At 49.3% G+C, this 25463-nt stretch overlaps 1 protein-coding gene across 5 annotated transcripts in view; it reads left to right on the top strand.

The window, feature by feature from the left end:
* The window catches only part of nphp4 (nephronophthisis 4), a 770918-nt gene that overhangs the window by 508648 nt on the left and 236807 nt on the right, over positions 1-25463 (top strand). For all 5 annotated transcript variants that reach the window (XM_072478481.1, XM_072478484.1, XM_072478483.1 and 2 more), the window contains one exon: positions 20996-21036. In XM_072478481.1, coding sequence (XP_072334582.1) covers positions 20996-21036 — 41 coding nt within the window. The remainder of the gene's footprint in view (positions 1-20995; positions 21037-25463) is intronic.

Here is a 25463-nt window from a genome sequence, read left to right as displayed (position 1 = left end):
GGTAGCGAGGCGATATGGGTAGAGATCAGGAATAAGAAGGGTGCAGTCACAATGTTGGGGGTTTACTACAGGCCACCCAACAGCCAGCGGGAGATAGAGGAGCATATAGGTAACAGATTTTGGAAAGGAGTAAACGCAACAGGGTTGTTGTGATGCAAGACTTTAACTTCCCCAATATTGACTGGGACTCACTTAGTGCTAGGGGCTTGGACGGGGCAGAGTTTGTAAGGAGCATCCAGGAGGGCTTCTTAAAACAATATGTAGATAGTCCACTGGGGAAGTGGCTGTACTGGACCTGGTATTGGGGAATGAGCCCGGCCAGGTGGTAGATGTTTCAGTAGGGGAGCATTTCGGGAACAGTGAATTTCGGGAATAAGTTTTAAAGTGCTGGTGGACAAGGATAAGAGTGGTCTTAGGGTGAATGTGCTAAATTGGGGGAAGGCTAATTATAACAATATTAGGCAGGAACTGAAGAACCTAGATTGGGGGTGGATGTTTGAAGGTAAATCAACATCTGACATGTGGGAGGCTTTCAAATTTCAGTTGAAAGGAATTCAGGACCGGCATGTTCCTGTGCGAAAGAAGGATCAATACGGCAAATTTCGGGAACCTTGGATAACGAGAGATATTGTAGGCCTCGTCAAAAAGAAAAAGGAGGCATCTCTCAGGGCTAGAAGGCTGTGAACAGCCGAAGCTTGTGTGGAATATAAGGAAAGTAGGAAGGAACTTAAGCAAGGAGTCAGGAGGGCTAAAAGGAGTCATGAAAAGTCATTGGCAAATAGGGTTAATGAAAATCCCAAGGCTTTTTACACGTACATAAAAAGCAAGAGGGTAGCCAGGGAAAGAGTGGGCCCACTGAAGGACAGGCGAGGGAATCTAAGTGTGGAGCCAGAGGAAATGGGCGAGGTACTAAATGAATACTTTGCATCAGTATACACCAAAGAGAAGGAATTGGTTGGATGTTGAGTCTGGAGAAGGGTGTGAAAATAGCCTGGGTCACATTGAGATCCAAAAAGATGAGGTGTTGGGCGTCTTGAAAAATATTACGGTAGATAAGTCACCAGGGCCTGATGGGATCTACCCCATAATACGAAGGAGGCTAGAGAGGAAATTGCTGAGGCCTTGACAGAAATCTTTGGATTCTCACTGTCATCAGGTGATGTCCCAGAGAACTGGAGAATAGCCAGTGTTGTTCCTTTGTTTAAGAAAGGTATTAAGGATAATCCAGGGAACTACAGGCCGGTGAGCCTTACATCAGTGGTAGGGAAATTACTGGAGAGAATTCTTCGAGACAGGACCTACTCCGATTTGGAAGCAAATGGACGTATTAGCGAGAGGCAGCATGGTTTTGAGAAGGGGAGGTCATGTCTCACTAACTTGATAGAGTTTTTTCGAGGAGGTCACAAAGATGATTGATGCAAGTAGGGCAGTGGATGTTGTCTATATGGACTTCAGTAAGGCCTTTGACAAGGTCCCTCATGGCAGCTATATAGAACCTTAGTTAGGCCACACTTGGAGTATAGTGTTCAATTCTGTTCGCCACACTACCAGAAGGATGTGGAGGCTTTAGAGAGGGTGCAGAAGAGATTTACCAGGATGTTGCCTGGTATGGAGGGCATTAGCTATGAGGAGAGGTTGAATAATCTCGGTTTGTTTTCACTGGAACGATGGAGGTTGAGGGGCGACCTGATAGAGGTCTACAAAATTATGAGGGGCAGAGACAGATTGGATAGTCAGAGGCTTTTTTCCAGGGTAGAGGGGTCAATTATCCGGGGGCATAGGTTTATGGTGTGAGGGGCAAGGTTTAGAGGAGATGTACGAAGCAAGTTTTTTACACAGAGGGTAGTGGGTGCCTGGAACCCGCTGCCGGAGGAGGTGGTGGAAGCAGGGACGATAGTGACATTTAAGGGGCATCTTGACAAATGCATGAATAGGATGGGAACAGAGGGATACGGACCCCGGAAGTGCAGAAGATTTTAGTTTAGACGGGCAACATGGTCGGCACAGGCTTGGAGGGCCGAGGAGCCTGTTCCTATGCTGTACTTTTCTTTGTTCTTTGTTCTTATTCAGGCTTACACCTTCAATCCTCATGATTCACTCGGTCAGGGTTTTCAAAGTGCGGGTTGTGACCAGGACTGGTGTCGGGAGGGTCGAGTGTAATCAGTCGCAGTGTTCCCGTGGTGGCCCCAGTTGCAGGAGAAGCGCCCAACGACTGCTACCGGCTTTTACAATGAGAATGGTGGCCCGCCGTCTCTTAAATGAAAATAAATGAGGCTATCTGCAGTTTTCCGGCCGGAAGCAGCAGCAGAGAGCAGATCATGCACCCGACACATACACTTGACATCAAGTGCCCTCCATCTATGTGCTTTTGGTGCCAAATCACAGAGAAGAGTTGCTTCCATTTTCATGCTGCTGGCAAGAGAACTGTGAAGATGGATCGCTTTCTTAAAACTAAGAGATGGCCAGAGTCTCAAATGGGCAGTGTACCTACTGGACAGGATCTCACAACAAAATCTGCTGGAGAGAGCTGCGCAGGAGAGACCATGGCAGGACAGTGCAGTACTAGCGTTAGCTCTGTGCACAGCTCCAGGCACTCTGGATAACAGCCTACAAAAAAGAAACTTAACTCGGGAACAAAGTAGTATAAAGATGATTTCTTGGCAATAATAATCTTTATTATTGTTACAAGCAGGCTTACATTAACACTGCGATGAAGTTACTGTGAAAATCCCGATGAGGTATGGTTTTGTCAATTGTGCCAATGCAAATAAAAATGCAAAGTTATGCGTATTATATGCAGGGAGGTATTTCAAATGAGGGGAGAAGTTTCAGATTCTGAAAGAGAAGTGGTGGGTGAAAAATTCCTTTTGTGGTTGAGACCCCAGATTCAGTTATTAACTTACAGCTCACTCCAAATTAAAAGTCTGCACTGCTGTAGTTATCTATGAAATCATATTACGAATACGCCAAAGCCCATGAAGCTGTCAGCATTGTGGAGTAGCATCTCCCAGGAGTATCCAATGCTGAGTAACACAAGCATTATGTCACTATTGCCCTTCACGATGACCTACATATGCGAGGTTGGAATTTCCATTTTCATAAAGATAAAGACAGCACAAAGGAACTGGCTGAAGTCTGCACCTGATATGCCCGTTGCTTTCTCCTCATTTGAACCTGATTCAAGTGGGGGGAAGCATGTGGCGCAGTGGATAGCACTGGGACTGCGGCACTGATGACCCGGGTTTGAATCCCGGCCCTGGGTCACTGTCCGTGTGGATTTTGCACATTCTCCCTATGTTTCACCCCCACAACCCAAAGATGTGCAGGTTAGGTGGATTGGCACGCTAAATTGCCCCTTAATTGGAAAAAAAAATAATTGGGTACTCTAAATTAAAAAAAAAAGAACCTGATTCAAGTGAGATCTTGAGGACCAAGCAGGCTTCCCTTTTGCATTAAAGGTAAGCAAACGTGGCGTGTGTCATGAAGGCCAACTGATGTGGGTCCAGAAGGTAGGCCGGCGTGGGTCCAGAAGGTCGGCCGGTGTGGGTCCAGAAGGTAGGCCGGCGTGGGTCCAGAAGGTAGGCCGGCGTGGGTCCAGAAGGTAGGCCGGCGTGGGTCCAGAAGGTAGGCCGGCGTGGGTCCAGAAGGTAGGCCGGCGTGGGTCCAGAAGGTCGGCCGGCGTGGGTCCAGAAGGTAGGCCGGCGTGGGTCCAGAAGGTCGGCCGGCGTGGGTCCTGAAGGTCGGCCGGCGTGGGTCCAGAAGGTAGGCCGGCGTGGGTCCAGAAGGTAGGCCGGCGTGGGTCCAGAAGGTAGGCCGGCGTGGGTCCAGAAGGTAGGCCGGCGTGGGTCCAGAAGGTAGGCCGGCGTGGGTCCAGAAGGTAGGCCGGCGTGGGTCCAGAAGGTCGGCCGGCGTGGGTCCAGAAGGTAGGCCGGCGTGGGTCCAGAAGGTCGGCCGGCGTGGGTCCTGAAGGTAGGCCGGCGTGGGTCCTGAAGGTAGGCCGGCGTGGGTCCAGAAGGTCGGCCGGCGTGGGTCCAGAAGGTCGGCCGGCGTGGGTCCTGAAGGTAGGCCGGCGTGGGTCCTGAAGGTAGGCCGGCGTGGGTCCAGAAGGTAGGCCGGCGTGGGTCCAGAAGGTCGGCCGGCGTGGGTCCTGAAGGTAGGCCGGCGTGGGTCCTGAAGGTAGGCCGGCGTGGGTCCAGAAGATAGGCTGGTGTGGGTTCCGAAGGTCGGCGCTTGGCAAAAGTGTGTCCCGGGAAAAAGGTTTGAAGAACACTGCACTCGGTCATAATCTTTGGAAACGTCGGCGCCGAACCCTGGGTCCGTGTGCTCTGGGAAGTAAGTCAGCACAACAGCATAAATGCTGCATCAGATGACTTGAGGCAGAAATTGCCACCTTAATGAGTAACCTTTAGCGGACGCTGAGATGGGGGCATCTTAGGAGCGAACCTCATGGCTCCACATCTTAATGCTTGAGGTTTACCAATGAAGACAACCTCCTCTTTTTGAGATACAATTACAGCTAACCCTCCAAGATGGCTGAGCATGCCTAACTCCATATTGCCCTGAAAGGAGGATCGATTGCTACACATTTTGCAGACATTTGCAGTAAAGATTTTGACATATCTCCTTAACATAACATAAGGGGAGAGTAACTATAATGAGTCAACGACACAGAAGAATGTGAGGCTCACAAAGGGTGGTGATCACTGAGTGGGAGCTTGGCTCACTCTCTCAGTAAGAGGCCACATAAATGCATATGCATGATGCTTTCAAATGGTGAAACTGTTCATGTGTACAGAAAATATATTTCTAACGGTGCATAAAATAAACAGTGATTGTAAGTCCGTGACCCAGAAATTATGTCAAAGTTTTGTTATCTTTCTAACCCTACTACTACATCTTGGTGCATCTCTGACATTCGCAGCAGAGGTGGAGGCAATCTGCTGACAGCTGCACCCCTTTGTCTTTGATTACTTTGGTGGGTGATCTCTAGAGGGCCGAAACTTCGAAATCCTGGTCTGCTTTGGGTCTCCTGATGTGGGACAGGCTCACCTTCCTCAGTCTGTCCAGCTCAAGCTGATGAGATCACAGGCAGAGGGACTTAGGTAAGGCTGGACATGCACAGTCTCCTGGGTGGATAACCCCGGGGTCTCCAGCTGCTGGTCCTCCACCGTGTGGCTGCCCGAGGGCTCGTGCCTGACTTCCCGAGGAGAAGGTGCTGCTGGAGGGAGGCCAAGGCTCCCTCGCCCAGCCGCTGATGGATCCCACCAATGACTATAGTGATGAAGTGCAGGTCTGAGTGCAAATCTGGCCAAAATCCTCCGAACCAATGTCTCCAAGGTGGTCTCCACCATTTCCATGGAGACCTCGGGGTGCTCGCATGTTGGAGCCACGACATTGGACAGAATGTGGATGGACTCCATCCTTCACTTTCGTCTGATTTTCTACTGTCTGTCGTTGCATCTCCAGCATGTGTGACACAGCTGTTCAGAGGCTCATTATCAGAGTCGGACTCAGCGGGTGCCTGGTCTCCAACAGTCTTCCGAGCGCCTGGGCTGTCACTGCCGCTGACTGCTGTGGAGACTTGTCCACTTAGAGGAGGTAGTGGCTTAGTGATATTGTCGCTGGACTAATAAACCAGGGACAGGGACCCAGGGTAATGCTCTGGGGACCCGGGTTCGAATCACATCGTGGCAGATGGTGAAATTTGAATTCATTAAAAAATCTGGAATTAAGAAGTCTAATGATGACCATGAAACCATTTCCAATTGTCGTAAAAGCCCACCTGTTCCACCAATGTCCCTGAGGGAAGGCATTCTGTCGTCCTTATCTGGTCTGGTCTACATGTGACTTCAGATCCACAGCAATGTGGTTGACTCCTAATTGCCCTCAGGCATGGACGATAAATGCTGACCCAGACAGCGACACCCTGATCCTACGAACTGGGTGTTCCCCAGAATGTGACCCTGAGCCTAATCTAGAACTATGAATCACTGGGGTGTTTGTGTCTGTGCTGGTGACAGGTGTTCATGAAACGGATCCTCAGCATCCTCATCTGAGGATTTGCTGATCTTTGTGGACCAGCCAGTGCCTGTAAGCGAGAGCAGAGGCTGAATACAACACTGGATGTCACTCACTGAGAATGTCAGGATGTGATCACCTCATGGAGGGCTTGCTGGGTGAGGCCGATCTTGTCTTCTGCACAGGATCCCCTCCCCTGCCAACCCGCGGCATCCTCAAATTTGGCAATCTCCTGAATGGCAGGCATCACTCTCTCCAGTCTGCGATCTCTCCCTCTGGTGGGTAAGGTTGGCATGAATGGAGACAAATCGATGGAATGTGATGAGAAGAGATGGAGGAGAGGTTGGGAAGCATGCTTGCTTGCTGTGTGTGTTGATCCCTCCCCAGTAAGGGGTGCAGATGGAGTTTGTGATGAGATACTGGTGATATTAAAGTGCCCGTGAGACAGTCAGTGCTGGTGTATCCCCTGCTCATATTAAGTAAAAATTCTGAGCCGTAACCCCTTGAGTGGCGCTGTTAAATTTGCGTTCCTGGGATTTCCAGGTTCTGTCAACCACCTCGCAAAACATGTGCTGCGTGTCATGATATGCAGACATGTAGATAATGATATACAGACAGGCACAGACAGGCAGCTCATGAACACAGAGAACAGGACATGACCAATGAGCAGGCAGGACACTCAGGGGTGGTATCTCACTATAAAAGGCATGAGGCACTCACACTCCGCCTCTGTCCACTGATGAACATCTACAGAATGAGTCAGGGTGTATGTACAGTATCACACCTCCAGCACGTGGCTAAGAGCTAGTCTGGTTCAGTCAGACAGAGTAACCACACTTAGGTTAGCAGATAGTCGAACTCATAGAGAACAGTGCTAACTGTGCTACTCGTTCAATAAATCAGATTGAACTAACTTCAAGGTCTGGAGTATCTTTTGGTTAAAGCTGCATCCAGTTGCAGCCTGTGTTATCCCAGAGTACATAACACGACATGCTACCAAGAGACTGCTTAATCTAGGTGGTTTACCTCAGTCCGTTCCGTGACGACCAGCGAATATATCCTGGCACCATGGAGAAGATTCAGGCTCCTCACCAGTTCAGGACCTCCGGTAATCTCAGTGCCAACTGGCGGACATTCAAGCAAAAGTTTCTGCTGTACATTAAAGCTTCAGACCTCGTGGGTGCGTCTGATGCAAGGAAGATCGCATTTCTCCTCTCAACAGTGGGTGATCAAGCCTTCAAACTCTTCAACTCTTTTCACTTCACCGAAGGCCAGGACAAGACAAAGTTTCAGATCATCCTGGACAATTTTGACAGTCACTGTGAAGTGGACACCAATGACAATGAAATCTTCGAGCGCTACATATTCAAACAGCGTCTACAAGGTAAAGATGAATCTTTCAACTCCTTCTTAACTAACCTCCGCCTGCTAGTGCTGTCCTGCAACTTTGGTGATATTGCTGACTCAATGATCAGAGACCGAATCGTTTTTGGAGTTCACTCTGATCCTCTGAGAGAGCAGCGACTGAAAATCAAGCATATGACCCTGCCAGTCGCGATTGAAACATGCACAGTGCATGAGCACACCAAAAATCGCTATGCCCAGTACAAATTGTCTGAAAATGAGAAACTTGCCTCCCACGAGGCAGAGTGTGCAGGCCATCTCCCGGATGCAGCGCCTCAGCATTGATGAAAGCGGCCATTTCGCGCGCTTTTCCCGGGGCCCAATGCATGCGCGATGCGAACGGGATAATGAAGCGGCCGACACCCGCACTGCGCATGTGCGACGATGCGCGGAGCATCAGGACGTCGACGTCATGACGTGCTCGAACTGCGGCAACGCCCACTTAAAGAAACACTGCCCTGCAAGAGGAAGGCGATGTTTAAACTGCGGGAAGCCTGGACACTATGCAGCCTTGTGCAGGTCTGCATCACCAGTCAGGGGCCAGTGCTCCCAATTCTGACGACAGCGTGTTCAGAGTGTGCAACAACGATTACAGGATTCTGATCCTGGCAGCACAACGGATCCAGAGGAAGAATGCCTGGACTCCACCTACTGTGTGGGCATCATTACCAAATGTTAATATGCCACATCCAAGTCATCACAAATTCAATCCATCCTCGCTGTGGATTCTGCGGACGAATGGCGTGCGGTGATGCAGGTCAACCACTGCTCCATCCAGTTTAAGCTGGACACAGGTGCTTCTGCCAACCTCCTATCACAGGCAGATTTCAAACGCATCAAGAAGCCCCCCCCCCAAGGTCCTTCCAGCAGCCTGTTCGCTATCGGAAATGCTATCATGGCACTGGGACCCTGCCATCTACTCGTCTCCAACCGGAGCACCCCTGCACGGTTACGTTTTGAAATTGTCAAACCAGACAGGGCATCCCTACTTGGCGCGCAGGCCTGCAAGCAGCTGAACCTCGTGCAGCGGGTTTACACAACGACATCCTCCAATGTGGATCTTCAGGCCGGCATTGACGACATCCTCGCTCAGCATCCGGATGTGTTCGACGGGATGGGCACGCTGCCATATCGATACAAGATTCTGCTACAACCTGATGCCAAGCCAGTGGTCCACGCACCACGCTGGGTCCCGGCTCCGCTGAGGGAGCGCCTCAGGATCTTCAGCAACAGGGCATCATTTCCAAGGTAACCGAACCGACTGACTGGGTCAGCTCGATGGTATGTGTTAGAAAGCGCATCTGCATTGATCCCAAGGATCTCAATAAGAATATAATGCGTGAACACTACCCCATCCCGAAGCGGGAGGAAGTCACCAGTGAGACGGCACACGCACGTTTTTTCACATGGTTAGATGAGTCACATGGATTTTGCCAAATCCAGCTGGATGAGTCCAGCAGAAGGCTCTGCACCTTCAACACACCGTTTGGCAGATACTGCTATAATTGCATGCCGTTTGGCATTGTCTTGGCATCGGAGATCTTCCATCGCATCATGGAGCAGATGATGGGGGCATTGAAGGGGTTTGTGTGTATGTGGACGACATCATCATATGGTCCACGACCCCTGAAGAACATGTTTCCCATCTCCAGCAGGTATTCCACCGTGTCCATGCCAATGGACTGAAGCTGACCAGGTCCAAATGTTGCTTTGACATGTCGACACTCAAGTTCCTAGGTGACCAGATCTCTCAGCAGGGCATGCGCCTGGACACAGACAAGGTCAAGGCCATCGAAGCCATGAAGGTCCCTGAAGACAAGAAGGCGGTGCTGCGCTTCCTGGGCATGGTCAATTTTCTGGGCAAGTTCATCCCAAACCTGGCCTCACACACCATGGCCCTACGAAACCTGGTAAAAAACGTCCACTGCCTTTGAGTGGAAGGCAGCACATCAGGCAGAGTGGTTGGATCTGAAAGCCAAGCTCACCACTGCAACCGCCTTGGCATTTTTCGACCCAGACAGGGAGACAAAGATCTCGACAGATGCGAGCCAGGATGACACTTGTTCCTGGGCACCGGTAGCCTATGCATCGAGAGCCATGATGCCCACCGAATCAAGATATGCACAAATAGAGAAGGAATGCCTGGGTCTTCTCACTGGCATTCTCAAGTTTCACGACTATGTCTACGGCCTGCCGACATTCACTGTCGAGACGGATCATAGGCCTCTGGTCCACATTATCCACAAGGACCTGAATGACATGACGCCTCGGTTGCAGCGCATCCTCCTCAATCTCAGAAGGTACGACTTTGACTTAGTGTACCCGCCTGGCAAGGAGCTCATCATCGCTGATGCATTGTCCCGCTCCATCACATTGCCTAGTGAACCGCTGGAAATCATCCGGCAGATTGAATCACAGGTGCAGCTGTGTGCTAGCACCCTCCCGGCGTCTGATGAGAAGATGGTTCGTATCCGTGAGGAGATAGCCAAAGACCCCCTCCGGCAGCATGCCATGCACCACCTCGCCAATGGCTGGCAGAAAGGGCAGTGCCCTCAATTTTACAATGTAAATGATGACCTGGCGGTGATTGATGGTATCCTCCTCAAGCTGGACCGGATTGTCATTCCACTCAGTCTCCAGAGCTTGGTGCTCTGCCAAATCCATGAGGGACACCTGGGCGTCGAGAAGTGCAGACGCAGAGCCAGGCAGGCTGTCTACTGGCCACCGTAGCCAGGACATCTCGAACAGGGTCCTCAACTGTGCGACCTGTCAACGCTTCCAGCCAGCGCAGAGCAAGGAGACGCTCCAGCAGCATGAAATCGAGACCTCCCCGTGGTCCAAGGTTGGCATCGGCCTCTTTCGTGCGAATGGTCATGCCTACGTGTTGATCATTGACTATTTCTCCAATTACCCTGAAGTCGTGAAGCTCTCAGACCTCACATCTCGGACTGTCATCAAGGCCTGTAAGGAGACGTTCTCCAGGCATGGTATCTCACTCACTGTCATGAGTGACAATGGCCCGTGCTTCAAAAGCCACAAGTGGTCTATGTTTGCCAAGTCATACCATTTCAAACATGTCACTTCCAGCCCACACTATCCGCAGTCCAATGGGAAGGTTGAAAAAGGGGTGCACATTGTGAAACAGCTCATCTGCAAGGCCGCGGATTCTGCTTCTGACATCTACCTCGCACTGCTTGCGTACAGGGTGACCCCACTGTCCACTGGCATGTCACCGGCTCAACTTCTGATGAACAGGGACCTGCGGACGACACTTCCAGCCATACACTTGCCCAACCTGGATCACCTCGCGGTGCTGCAGAAGGTGCAGCAGCTCCAAAACCAGCAAAAGCAGGGCTATGATGCTCATGCCACCGATTTGCCCGTGTTATCCCCGGCAGACACTGTCAGGATCAAGATACCGGATGGTCGCTGGTCTGCTCCAGCTGTCGTTGTTTGATAGGCTGCATTCCGCTCGTATGTTGTACGTATGGCTGATGGTTCTGTTGTGCGATGAAACAGACGGGCACTGCGCAAAGTTGCCTGACCGCAACTGCTTTCTTCTCCATTTCCGTCCGTTGGTTTGCCACCTCCTGATACCTCGAACTACGAGGCCACCAGTCAGGCTTCCATCCCGCCCGTCAACGCGCCGTCGTCCCCACCACTACCTCTCCGGCGGTCGACAAGGATCAGGCGCAAGCCCCAGAGACTGGACTTATGAACATTTGTTTTGTTTGCTATGTTCTGTTTTCTCACATTAGACTGCTGTCTTCACATGTAAATACGTTCACATATGCCACCGCTTGTAATTATGTCAATATATGCCACCACATGTTAGTATGTTCCCATGTGCCAACAAAATATTTTTTTAAAGGGGGAGATGTCATGATATGCAGACATGCAGATAATGATATACAGACAGGCACAGACAGGCAGCTAATGAGCACAGAGAACAGGACATGACCAATGAGCAGGCAGGACACTCCGGGATGGTATCTCACTATAAAAGGCATGAGGCACTCACACTCCGCCTCTTTCCACTGATGAACATCTACACAGTGAGTCAGGGTGTATGTACAGTATCACACCTCCAGCACGTGGCTAAGAGCTAGTCTGGTTCAGTCAGACAGAGTAACCACACTTAGGTTAGCAGAGAGTCGAACTCATAGAGAACTGTGCGACTGGTTCAATAAATCAGATTGAACTATCTTTTGGTTAAAGCTGCATCCAGTTGCAGCCTGTGTTATCCCAGAGTACATAACACAACACTACGATCCTGCCATCTTGAGAGTCTGAGATTGGAGTGACCTGAAGGTTTATTTACCTTGTCAATGCGAATGAGATAATTCATCCTTTTCCCCCACTGGATTGCATTTCTCGGACAGATGTCTGCTAAGCTGAACCCTCTTGCACCGTTTAACAGGTGGGTGGGTGAGGTTAATTTTAAACGATCACCTGGCCCCTAACCTGCTGCTATTTTTCTAGCAGCACGCTGCGTGGAGTACGCATGTCCCATCTTGGTTTGACAGGACACTGTGTAATTGGGTGCTTGATTTAAGCTTTAGTGGCTTCTGGCCGGGTTTCTCACAACTCTGGAAACATGGAAACATGTCACTTTAGCTGTAACTGGTCTCAGTAAAAAATAAAAATAGGACTTGCATTTGTCCACCTTGCAGGCAGCTATTAGTAATATCATCTATAAACTCTTGGGTGGACCAGTCAAACTTCTGGGACTGGATTCTCTGTTTGGGAGACGAAGGCCCCACGCCGGCGTGAAAACGGTGGTGTTTTATGCAGGAAAACTGGCGCAAAACGGCTACCGATTCCCCGTATTGCTGGGGGCTAGCAGGGAGGCAGCATAGAGCTCGCTGCTCTAGCTGCCGATACAGCCCTGAGCATTTCCGGGTCCGTGGCTGTGCATGCGCATGGTGGCGGCCTGCATCTGCCGCGCTGTGCTTCATGGCGGATTCATCCCACGGACCCGGACCGCAAAAATAGTCTCCCCCCCCCCCCACTTCGGCCGTTTGTGCACCCTGGTCCGCCCGCCCACAGTGCCCCCAGCACTGAATGAAGCCGCCCCTGCCTGCTGATTGGCCCTCCCCCGACTGTGGCGGCGCTGGACTGAGTCCACGCGAGGTTCCCGAACGGTGTCAGGGACACTCCCAGATCCATGGGCAATTAGAGGAGTTCCAGAGGCTACGGACACAGGAGATGTTGCCAGCAATGCGTGGCACCGAGGCCAACATTGCTAGTGTGGCGACTGCAGTGGAGAACCTGGTGCACAACTTCGCCACCATTAGTGAAGGTGTCCAAGGCGTCGCACAGTCGGTGACGGTCATGGCTGAGGGTCAGAATGTCCGCCTCGCTGGGGGAATGTGACCCAGTACCAGGCTGACTTTGATGAGGTTCTGTGGGTCATGTCCCGCTCTCATATGGGAACGGTAATGGACGAGGCACTGTGGAGCTTGTCCCAGGTAGGTTGGTGTTGCGGAGGCATTGCAGAGCATGTCCCAGTCACTGAGGAGCATCACCGAGGACATCAACACGATGGTGCAGACCATGGGGTGCTGCCTGGGCTGGCAAAGCTAGATGATGCAGGGGCAGCCAGGGCTCGAACCAGCAGTCCCTCCGCCCCACGCTGAACCCCAGGCCCTGTGGGCACTGACATGGAGTGACAAAGGTGTCCACCAGATCCCCGAGTTCCATCCCTCTAATGAGCTGGGCCCTCCGGCACCAGAACCGCGAGAGGACACCTACCAGGGGCATCGAAGGCCACGGGATGTGGTAAGCAGCTGGCTGTCTTCCCCTCTGATGTGCATCCTGGGAACACACTTATACATAGTGGTAGAGCTCGGCAGGCAAAGCACATCGAGGATCACCATGGGCACCGGGGGAGAGGGCAGGTGTGGGGGGGGGGAAGGGAGGGGGAGGGCTAGCTGGGGGGCGTGGTAGGGGAGGTGGCGGCACCATCAAGAGATGGACAAGTCTTAAACACAATAAACACCCTTGAGACAACTAGTGTGATGCCTCTGTTAGTTTCGTCTGCAATGCGGGCTGACCTCCGAACCCTTGGCCCATCTCTCCAGGCATCCCTCCTCCCTGTACCATTCACCCACCCTCCGGCCGTGGACATGTCCATGGAGCTGTGTCCCATCCCCTGGGTGTTCGGATTTTGGCTGCTGTGAGTGTTGTGTTGCCTCCCGCAGTGTTCAGGCACAGTGTCCAGGCATTGCGGGCTGATTGGGATGCTAGGCAATGACTCCCACATGCTACATGGCCTCCCCATTCACAGGAATCTACTTGAGTTGTATTGAAGTGCTTAATTAACACGATTGCCAATTCCCTATTAGCAATAGCCTTCAGCAGCATGGCCAAAGGCCTTGGCAGTCTGTGGGGGTTATGAGTGGTCGGTGGGCAGATGGGCAGGGACAAGGGTTGCCCCTGGAACGGGTACATACGATCCAGGGGTTGGCATGGTGGTGCCGCAGCATCTCCCCCGCACCCTCCCCTGACAGCCCACCCATGCGGTTTCTCCACCCCCAGCCAAGGGTCCTCCACCCCCCCCCGGCCGAGCACTGGGGTGGTAAGTGCTCCCCGCTCTTTGCCTGTGAGCAAAGATGGCTACTCACCACCTCGGCTCCCCACAGAAGCCCTTCCGCCAGATTCGCGTTTTTCAAAAGGAGTACTACTCAGCGCCAGTAGGACCACTTGCTGATAGGCTGATGAATGAAGGGAGGCCGTTGGATGTGGGGTGGCTCCCGTTAATTTTATGGAAATAAGGCTTCAGTGGTGATAATTGGTTTCTCACCATGCTACGGCGAGATCCCGATTTCGCATAGGGGAGCATTGTAAACTGTATGGCGCCTGGCGCGGTTTTTGTTTTTGGCCACTCCCGCTATTCACCAGCCTCGTTTCGCTCGAGCAAGAGTGCAAAAAAGCCAGAGAATCACACCCTAAGATTACAATTGTGAAACCTCTCAGAAATCAGGAGTAACATTATTCTCACAATTCTAAGCAACTAATTTAATTACTCCAAGCACAATTTTATATTGGAATATAGAAATAACTGTTTTAATCCTATTGTCCCTTTACATTTTTCTCGATTTACTGCCTTTTTTGTTTTCCTATTTTTTGATTTTTAACTTTTTAATCTTGTCTGCCTCTAACCTCCCTCTCATACATTGTTTGCTTCCCCCAGCTTTTTAACGTTTAAATGTTTCATTTATCTTGATGACTGCCTGGCGGTTGTTGTCAAGGTACTTTCAATGGCTGGAAACTAGTTTTATTGGCCAGTTTCCCACCTCGTCAAAAAGGTCCGAGGGTGTGGATAGCGACAGGGATACAGCATCGCCATAATGGGCATGATTATTAACATGAAATTCCTATTGAAGCGAGCAGAGGTTGCTGCAGCCCAGGCAGCTCTACAAAGCCTAGACCAGCCAACGTCTCTACAATGCACAGTCATTTTGTAAATTAACTTGTTCCTTGATGGAGTGTGTCTGCCATTTTTTATTTGTGCTTCGCCAAAGGAACATCTCTCTCCCTCCTGTCGAGTGTAATGATTTGATAGGGGGTCCCCTGTGAGATGAGATTGATTTGTGGACTGCAGGTTGTCAGGGAAAATTGAATTTTCAGGCATTCGGTGAGACATTGTTCATTGTGCGGATCTGATTCCTTTCATTCCAAGCAGTTCATGTAAAATCGTCTATTTCTGAATCAAAGCCATATTCCCTTTTTGGCTTTTTTTCTTCTTTCTGTTTTTAAAAATAAATTTAGTGTACCCAATTCCTGTTTTTTCCAATTAAGGGACAATTTAGCATGGCCAATTCACCTACCCTGCACATCTTTGGGTTGTGGGGGTGAAACCCATGCAGCTATGGGGAGAATGTGCAAACTCCACAATGTTAGTGACCCAGGGCTGGGATCGAACCCGGGTCCTCTGCACCTTGAGGCAGCAGTGCTAACCATTGCACCACCATGCTACCCCTTTTTTTGGCTTTTTAAAAAGTAATTCTAACGCCTACTGTAGCTTAAAACATTGATCGTGTAGTACTGCTCGAGATATTGGATATCAGGAAGTGAATAATCCCCTTGCCGTTTTGGAGTACAAGTGGGACAAGAAAATATTTGTGGCAGGAGAGTTGGACAGATGCCATTTCCGTCCCTCTTCAATCATTGCTCTGCATCCCTTTGGCATCCTTGCACTTTCTGGCGCTTCCTGCAACCCTATCAGACTGGTCAACGAAGGTCTGGAGGGCAGGCTTTTAGCTGACCAGAAGGTTTGGAATGGTGCCCACTTTCTTTTTCATGGAATGTGGTTGTCACCGGCAAGGCCGACAACTGGGATTAAGTTGTGGAGAAGCGAGGCAGGCCTTCTAAGATTTGCTTCTGAAGTTGTCGGGCCCAACTTCCAAATGCCCCCCCCCCCCCCCCCCCCCCCCCACCCCGGCCTCCCAACCCGCACTTAGTTAAAATTGGGTCGAAAGGGACTCTTTAAACCGAGGACGGTCTGCCAGCCGGGGAATTTCCCAATCAGTAGTGAAAATCTGGCCCCGAGTCTTTGAGTGCCGCTGCTGATAAAGAACTAAAAGTGTCATCCAGGGGAGCGTCTTACAGGCAGCAGAGAATAGGAAGGGAGCCTTTTTAATCTTCAGGATGCAATTTCATTCATAGAATAATTATTCACATGTGTCTCCCTAAGAAGTGACAACAATATCTTCCTTGTATATAGACAGTAAGGGCGTGATTTAGTGAAAAGAAAGTCCTGTTGTGCATAGGTTTAGTGGGTGTTTCCTGGCGCTTGTAATGCCAGAATGAGCCCCTATTGAATGAGACTCTGTTATTTTTTCGGGCCTGCTGCAGGTACCTGCATCTGTGTAGCCATCTAAGATGGCCACCTGCAAAGGACCATGGGAATTATGGCCAACCCAGGACTCCGACAGATACAGAGCCTATGTGTATCTGAAACACAGGTAACCAGGCCTGATCGAAACCCCCGCTCGTTTGCATTTCAATGGCCCATTTTCCCAGGACAATAGAACTCCAATCAAGCAACTGGTACAGCCACAGACTGATCGGCACCACACCCCTTACTCAGAAAGCCCAACTGCCAAGGTCAATGACCACTAAGGACCCGCCCAGCTACCAAGGCACGCGCCCCTTTATTGGCCGAAATCGAAGACAGTGATCAGAGCCCTGTCGAACGATTGGGTCCAATGTTAGGTGCCGCCCCAAAGAGCGTGAAATCCCAGGGGGCTGGGATTGGGGCTGACACGGCCTGTGCCAAACCAATTGTAGCAGGAACAGCCAGCCAAGTTCAAGACCAACGATCGCTACCTGACGGATGAGCCCAGCAGAGACAGAGCCGCTTTCTTCGAACCAGCCAAGTGAAATCCAGATAAAGGCCTTATCCATTTGCACAGTGCCGGTCGCCCTGAAGTTAAGTATAGGTTATTGTAGCTGATAGGTATAGTTTAACTCATTGTAGATATTGTGTTTGCATGTTGAGATAACTCTTGTGTATGTAAATAAACCACCTTTGAACTAACTAACTGGTTGTGGGGTCATTTGATCGATAAAAGGGAAGGCTTGTGGTTCACTAAGATAAATAGAAATACCCACAGTATTGGCGACGCTGTTGGGGCCGGAAACAGGCAACATCTGGCGTCCCGATCTCTCAATGTCCCGATCTCTCGATCACCCAACATGAACCCTGGACACCTCCAGCTCCCCAACTTGTTGGGGGGTCTTCAAGCCCCACGCACCCCACCTCATAAACGCAAGGCACCCCCAGCCCGATCCCTGGCGTGGGCAAAATACCACCTTGGCACAGCCAGTCTGGCACCCTGGCAGTGCTGCTGCCAGCCTGGCAGTGCCAGGCTGCCATCCAGGTGGCACTGCCGGGATGTCTGAGTGGCACTGCCAGGGTGCGAGGCTGGCAGTGTCAAGCTGCCTCAGTGGCATCAGCAGTGCCAGCGTGCCACCCTGCCTCAAGACCAACCACCTGGGTTCCTCTGATTGCCTGGGAGACCCACCCACTTGGGCCGCATTTGTGGAGATCAGTGCTAAATGGCGAGGCCTTCGATCCCGGAGGCTGGCTAGCTCTTGTGGTGATGCACATTTAAATATGCAAATATAGCCCCCGCCCACTGTGGGCGGGATCCAGATTGCGATGTCTCGCAAGATCTCGTTAGAACTCGTGAGGCATGGTGAGCTAGGTAAATCTCACGAGAGATCTCGCGTAAGATTTACCGGCCATGTCGCGCCCCGAGTCGGGCGCTACACGGCAATTAGATCGCCACCTAAACTTCTGTTAGGGAGTCATTTGTTATGAACAATATATAATTTTATTTTGAATTTATATACATGTTTGTGTGTTAAGAAAGGTAAAAATGGTTTTGGATTCATTTAGGTTTTTTTTAATCAACCTTGGTGCCTGGGAGTTTGTATAGACTTGTGACTGAGGTTTGATGTCTTTTGGGTTTGTTTGTATATATACATTTTTAATAAGGTCTTGCAACCTCTGTGGTGAAAGAGATGTGTTAAAAGCGATCGAAAGTGGAGTGATTTTGCAAACAATATACTGTTGTTTGGCAACAGTATAAAGTAAAGCTTTACTGTTGCCGAGCAACAGTGATCCAGGGACACAGGAAAGACAGGAGAGAGAGAGAGGGGAGTTCATTCTTTAAAATTTATTCTTGGGATGTGGGCTTTGCTGGCGAGGCCAGTATTTACTGCCCATCCCTTATTGTCCTTGAGAAGGTGGTGGTGCGCTTGAACCGCTGCAGTTCCTGTGGTGTAGATACAGCCACAATGCTGTTAGGGAGGGAGTTCCAGGATTTTGACCCAGTGACAGTGAAGGAACGGCTCTCTAAGATAGGTTGGTGGGTGTCTTAGAGGGGAGCTTCCAGGTGGTGGTGTTCCCATGCGTCGGCAATCCTTGTCTAGATGGTGGTGGTCATGGATTTGGAAGGTGCTGTCTGAAGAGGCTTGCTGAGTTCCTGCAGTGCATTTTATAGATGGCACAGACAGCTGCCACTGTTTGTTTGAGGTGGAAGGAGTGAATGCTTGTGAATGTGGTGCCAATCAAGTGGGCTGCTTTGTCCTGGATGGTGTCAAGCTACATGAGTGTTTTTGGAGATGCACTCATCCAGGCAAATGGAGAGTATTGCATCACATTCCTGACTTGTACCTTGTAAATGATGGACAGGCTTTAGGGAGTCAGGAGGCGAGTTACAGTTCAATGGTAACCCTCAGGATGTTAATTGGAGGGTATTTGGTGATGATAATGCTATTGAATGTCAAGAAGAAATGGTTAGATTGTCTCTTGTTGGAGATTGTCATTGTCTGCCACTTGTGTTGTGCAAGTATCATGCCACTTGTCAATCCAAGTCGGATATTGTCCAGGTCTTGTTACGTTTAGACATGGACTCCCTCAGTATCTGAGAAGTTACGAATAACGCTAAACATTGTGTAATCATCAGTGAACATCCCCACTTCTGATCTTATGATGGGGCGAAGATCACTGATGGTTCAGCCTAGGATACTACCCTAAGGAACACCTGCAGTGATATCCTGGAAGTGAAATGATTGACCTCAAATAACCCGAATCATCTTCCTTTCTGCTAGCTATGCCTCCAGCTAGTAGAGAGTTCGGCCATTGATTCCCATTGACTCCAGTTTTGCTCGGGAACATTGATGCTCTACCCTGTCAAATGCTGCCTTGGACGGTCACTCTCACCTCACCTTTAGAGTTTCGCTGTTTTGTCCATGTTTGAACCAAGGCTGGAATGAGGTTGGGAGCTGAGTGGCTCTGTTGGAATCCAAGCTGAGTGTCAATGAGCAGGAAGCAAGCAAGAGTAGACTTATGGCGCAGTAATTGGCTGCGTTATGTGTGCCATCGAGAGAAGACAGAGATTTGAAGCTCTCTGAGAAGAAAAACTGCAAGGCCAGTGTGATAATAGTTAACTGAATAATCTGTTATGTGTTTCTGTAAAGTGATCAGTTTAGTGGAGGTGCTACCTGAAGTTTAGGGAACTGATATGTTTGCTCTGCATTTGAAGAAACAATGAGTTAGAGATCGTTTTTTAGGTGTTTTTCAGAGAGATACAAATTGGGTGAGGAGCGTCAAGTGAATGCTCGGGAATTCACTGGAAGGTCCAGTGGGTAGCCCGGAGACGGATCCTGTTGGGGTGGAGGGACTTGGACCCGTCAAACTGGGGGTGTGAGTGAGCGACCTCGCGCAATTCCTCAGGTTGGAAAAAAATCAAGTTTGCCTTTAGAGGGTCTGTGGTAGGGTTTGCCTGGAGTTGGAAATTGTTTATCCTCTTCTTCCAGGATAGTTAATTCAGCGGGAGGGTGTGGGGGGGGGGGGGGGGGGGGGGGGTGGTGGAGCCTTTGTGTCAAGATAGTGGTAACTCTTCGTTGATTGTTCTTTCTAAAGATATTGCTGGTTTACAGGAATAGTGGGAATTTGAATTGCCTTGTGTTTGTATTGCGATTTTTCCAACCTTTTTGTCTGGTGTAATGTTGGTCACTATTTGCTGTTTTAATAAATATTTTATTCTGCTGCAATTAGTTTCACTGCCCCTAGGTTTGGGCGGAGGAACTTGTTTTTGCAGTTCTGTTATTTATCCATGCTGGGAATGTTTGGGCTGGATGGTGTTATATTTCTTTTTTTTTTAATTTAGCGGAGCCAATTTTTTTTTTTCCAATTAAGGGGCACTTTATCGTGGCCAATCCACCTACCCTGCACATCTTTGGGTTGTGGGGGTGAAAACCACGCAAACACGGGGAGAATGTGCAAACTCCACACGGACAGTGACCCAGGGCCGGGATCGAACCTGGGACCTCGGCTCCGTGAGGCCGCAGTGCCAACCACTGCGCCACCGTGCTGCCCCCGTATTATATTACTTGAAGTAATATGTGTTACTCATTTGTTTATGCCGAGACGTTCTTAATTTTGATGATGATGAATACTCGGAAGTCGTTCAGTGATAACAAATAATTTATTGAGTAACTAATCAATTAACTTGTGAGTTTGATTATTCAATACTTTTACTGGCAGTTAAATTAAACAATATAGATTTAGATTAACTATGAATATAATACTTGCACTCTGAGCTAACTCTACACTTCTGTTCTCTAGTCACAACACACCTGAAGAGAGCGGGAAAACAGATTGAGCTTGTATTTATACTCCCTGTTAGTGTTGCCCTCTAGTGATCATCTGACTGTACAGACTACAAGTTAACCCTTTATGTATACACATATACAGAGATCACTACAGATGGTACAGGGTCCGTATGATATGTGGCCCAATTTGTAATTAAGTAACCTTCTGGCATTCACTGTTAGAGCATCATACATCAGCAATGGCCACTTGGGGGAGGTATTGAAGAGTTCTCAGAAGATGTGCAACAGTTCCTGAGGAAGTAGGAAGTACTTGGGAAAAAAAAAACCTCCATCTTTTGTGTCTTCAGGGCATTTGATCATTGATGGCAGCCAATGTCTTTTTTGTCCGTTTGTTTGTTTGAGGCATCCGAAATGATTGTGCATGTGTTTTTTTCTCCTTTAGGCAGAAAATCCTCTGATGCTTCAGAATCACGTGTGCCAGTGGTGAGTGGATCTTTATGTTAATTTTTGAAATCTTTTATTTCCTCCAGCCCGGCCAAGTTTTACATTTTGGAACTTGCTCTGTAGCATACACTACTTCCTATTGTAGCTAGAGGTTTACAGTGCTGAGGGTGTGTGTGTGTGTGTGTGTGCGTGGTTTACCTCAGTTGGCTGGGCAGCTGGTTCGTGATGTGCCAACAGTGTGGGTTCAATTCCTGTACTGGCTGAGGTTATTCATGAACGCTCCGCCTTCTCAACCTTGCCCCTCGCCTGAGATGTGGCGATAAAGGGATTTTCACAGTAGCTTCATTGCAGTGTTAATGTAAGCCTGCTTGTGACACTAATAAATATTATTATTATAAATGAATTGGCAGGGTACATAGAACATAGAAAAATACAGCACAGAACAGGCCCTTCGGCCCACGATGTTGTGCCGAACCTTTGTCCTAGATTAATCATAGATTATCATTGAATTTACAGTGCAGAAGGAGGCCATTCGGCCCATTGAGTCTGCACCGGCTCTTGGAAAGAGCACCCTACCCAAAGTCAACACCTCCACCCAACATTAAGGGCAATTTTGGACACTAAGGGCAATTTATCATGGCCAATCCACCTAACCTGCACATCTTTGGACTGTGGGAGGAAACCGGAGCACCCGGAGGAAACCCACGCAGACATGGGGAGGATGTGCAGACTCCGCATAGACAGTGACCCAAGCCGGAATCGAACCTGGGACCCTGGAGCTGTGAAGCAATTGGGCTATCCACAATGCTACCGTGCTGCCCTTAAGAACAAATAAATCTACACTATATCATTTTACCGTAATCCATTTACCTATCCAATAGCTGCTTGAAGGTCCCTAATGTTTCCGACTCAACTACTTCCACAGGCAGTGCATTCCATGCCCCCACTACTCTCTGGGGAAAGAACCTACATCTGACATCCCCCCTATATCTTCCACCATTCACCTTAAATTTATGTCCCCTTGTAATGGTTTGTTCCACCCGGGGAAAAAGTCTCTGACTGTCTACTCTATCTATTCCCCTGATCATCTTATAAACCTCTATCAAGTCGCCCCTCATCCTTCTCCGTTCTCATGAGAAAAGGCCTAGCACCCTCAACCTTTCCTCGTAAGATCTACTCTCCATTCCAGGCAACATCCTGGTAAATCTCCTTTGCACCCTTTCCAAAGCTTCCACATCCTTCCTAAAATGAGGCGACCAGAACTGTACACAGTACTCCAAATGTGGCCTTACCAAAGTTTTGTACAGCTGCATCATCACCTCACGGCTCTTAAATTCAATCTCTCTGTTAATGAACGCGAGCACACCATAGGCCTTCTTCACAGCTCTATCCACTTGAGTGGCAACTTTCAAAGATGTATGACCATAGACCCCAAGATCTCTCTGCTCCTCCACATTGCCAAGAACTCTACCGTTAACCCTGTATTCCGCATTCATATTTGTCCTTCCAAAATGGACAACCTCACACTTTTCAGGATTAAACTCCATCTGCTACTTCTCAGCCCAGCTCTGCATCCTATCTATGTCTCTTTGCAGCCAACAACAGCCCTCCTCACTATCCACAACTCCACCAATCTTCGTATCGTCTGCAAATTTACTGACCCACCCTTCAACTCCCTCATCCAAGTCATTAATGAAAATCACAAACAGCAGAGGACCCAGAACTGATCCCTGCGGTATGCCACTGGTAACTGGGATCCAGGCTGAATATTTGCCATCCACCACCACTCTCTGACTTCTATCGGTTAGCCAGTTCGTTATCCAACTGGCCAAATTTCCCACTATCCCATGCCTCCTTACTTTCTGCAGAAGCCTACCATGGGGAACCTTATCAAATGCCTTACTAAAATCCATGTACACTACATCCACTGCTTTACCTTCATCCACATGCTTGGTCACCTCCTCAAAGAATTCAATAAGACTTGTAAGGCAAGACATACCCCTCACAAATCCGTGCTGACTATCCCTAATCAAGCAGTGTCTTTCCAGATACCCAGAAATCCTATCCTTCAGTACCCTTTCCATTACTTTGCCTACCACCAAAGTAAGACTAACTGGTCTGTAATTCCCTGGGTTATCCCTATTCCTTTTTTTGGACAGGGGCACGACATTCGCCACTCTCCAATCCCCTGGTACCACCCCTGTTGGCAGTGAGGACGAAAAGATCATTGCCAACGGCTCCGCAATTTCATCTCTTGCCTCCCACAGAATCCTTGGATATATCCCGTCAGGCCCGGGGGACTTGTCTATCCTCAAGTTTTTCAAAATGCCCAACACATCTTCCTTCCTAACAAGTATTTCCTCGAGCTTACCAGTCTGTTTCACACTGTCCTCTCCAACAATATGGCCCCTCTCATTTGTAAATACAGAAGAAAAGTACTCGTTTAAGACCTCTCCTATCTCTTCAGACTCAATACACAATCTCCCGCTACTGTCCTTGATCGGACCTACCCTCGCTCTAGTCATTCTCATATTTCTCACATATGTGTAAAAGGCCTTGGGGTTTTCCTTGATCCTACCCGCCAAAGATTGTTCATGCCCTCTCTTAGCTCTCCTAATCCCTTTCTTCAGTTCCCTCCTGGCTATCTTGTATCCCTCCAATGCCCTGTCTGAACCTTGTTTCCTCAGCCTTACATAAGTCTCCTTTTTCCTCTTAACAAGACATTCAACCTCTCTTGTCAACCATAGTTCCCTCACTGGACCATCTCGTCCCTGCATGACAGGGGCATACATTTCAAGGACACGTAGTACCTTTTCCTTGAACAAGTTCCACATTTCACTTGTGTCCTTCCCTGACAGCCTATGTTCCCAACTTATGCACTTCAATTCTTGTCTGACAACATCGTATTTACCCTTCCCCCAATTGTAAACCTTGCCCTGTTGCACGCACCTATCCCTCTCCATTACTAAAGTGAAAGTCACAGAATTGTGGTCACTATCTCCAAAATGCTCCCCCACTAACAAATCGATCACTTGCCCTGGTTCATTACCCAGTAGGGGCTGGTTTAGCACACTAGGGGCTGGTTTAGCACACTCAGCTAAATAGCTGGCTTTTAAAGCAGACCAAGGCAGGCCAGCAACATGGTTCAATTCCCGTACCAGCCTCCCCGAACAGGTGCCGGAATGTGGCGACTAGGGGCTTTTCACAGTAACTTCATTTGAAGCCTACTTGTGACAATAAGCGTTTTTCATTTTCATTTCATTTCATGTACTAAATCCAATATTGCCCCTCCTCTGGTCGGACAATCTACATACTGTGTTAGAATAGCTTCCTGGACACACTGCACAAACACCACCCCATCCAAACTATTTGATCTAAAGAGTTTCCACTCAATATTTGGGAAGTTAAAGTCGCCCATGACTACTACCCTGTGACTTCTGCACCTTTCGAAAATCTGTTTCCCAATCTGTTCCTCCACATCTCTGCTACTATTGGGGGGCCTATAGAAAACTCCTAACAAGGTGACTGCTCCTTTCCTATTTCTGACTTCAACCCATACTACCTCAGTAGGCTGATACTCCTCGAACTGCCTTTCTGCAGCTGTTATACTATCTCTAATTAACAATGCCACCCCCCCCCCCCCCACCTCTTTTACCACCCTCCCTAATCTTATTGAAACATCTATAACCAGGGGCCTCCAACAGCCATTTCTGCCCCTCTTCTATCCAAGTTTCCGTGATGGCCACCACATCGTAGTCCCAAGTACTGATCCATGCCTTAAGTTTACCTACCTTATTCCTGATGCTTCTTGCGTTGAAGTATACACACTTCAACCCATCTCCGTGCCTGTAAGTACTCTCCTTTGTCAGTGTTCCCTTCCCCACTGCCTCATTACACGCTTTGGCGTCCTGAATATCGGTTACCTTAGTTGCTGGACTACAAATCCGGTTCCCATTCCCCTGCCAAATTAGTTTAAACCCTCCCTAAGAGTACTAGAAAACCTCCCTCCCAGGATATTGGTGCCCCTCTGGTCCTGCTTGTACAGGTCCCACCTTCCCCAGAATGCGCTTCAGTTATCCAAATACCGGAAGCCCTCCCTCCTACACCATTCCTGCAGCCACGTGTTCAGCTGCACTCTCTCCCTATTCCTAGCCTCGCTATCACGTGGCACCGGCAACAAACCAGAGATGACAACTCTGTCTGTCCTGGCTTTTAACTTCCAGCCTAACTCCCTAAACTCATTTATTACCTCCACGCTCCTTTTCCTACCTGCGTCGTTGGTACCAATGTGCACCCCGACTTCTGGCTGCTCCCCCTCCCCCTTAAGGATCCTGAAGACACGATCCAAGACATCCCTGGCCCTGGCACCCGGGAGGCAACATACCTTCCGGAAGTCTCGCTCGCGACCACAGAAACTCCTATCTATTCCCCTAACCATTGAATCTCCTACAAATATTGCTTTTCTA

Source organism: Scyliorhinus torazame, chromosome 16 (assembly GCF_047496885.1).
Source record: "Scyliorhinus torazame isolate Kashiwa2021f chromosome 16, sScyTor2.1, whole genome shotgun sequence".
Classification (NCBI taxonomy): domain Eukaryota; kingdom Metazoa; phylum Chordata; class Chondrichthyes; order Carcharhiniformes; family Scyliorhinidae; genus Scyliorhinus; species Scyliorhinus torazame.
The sequence above is the reverse complement of the archived record's forward strand: the minus strand, read 5'-3'. Positions and strand labels throughout refer to the sequence as shown.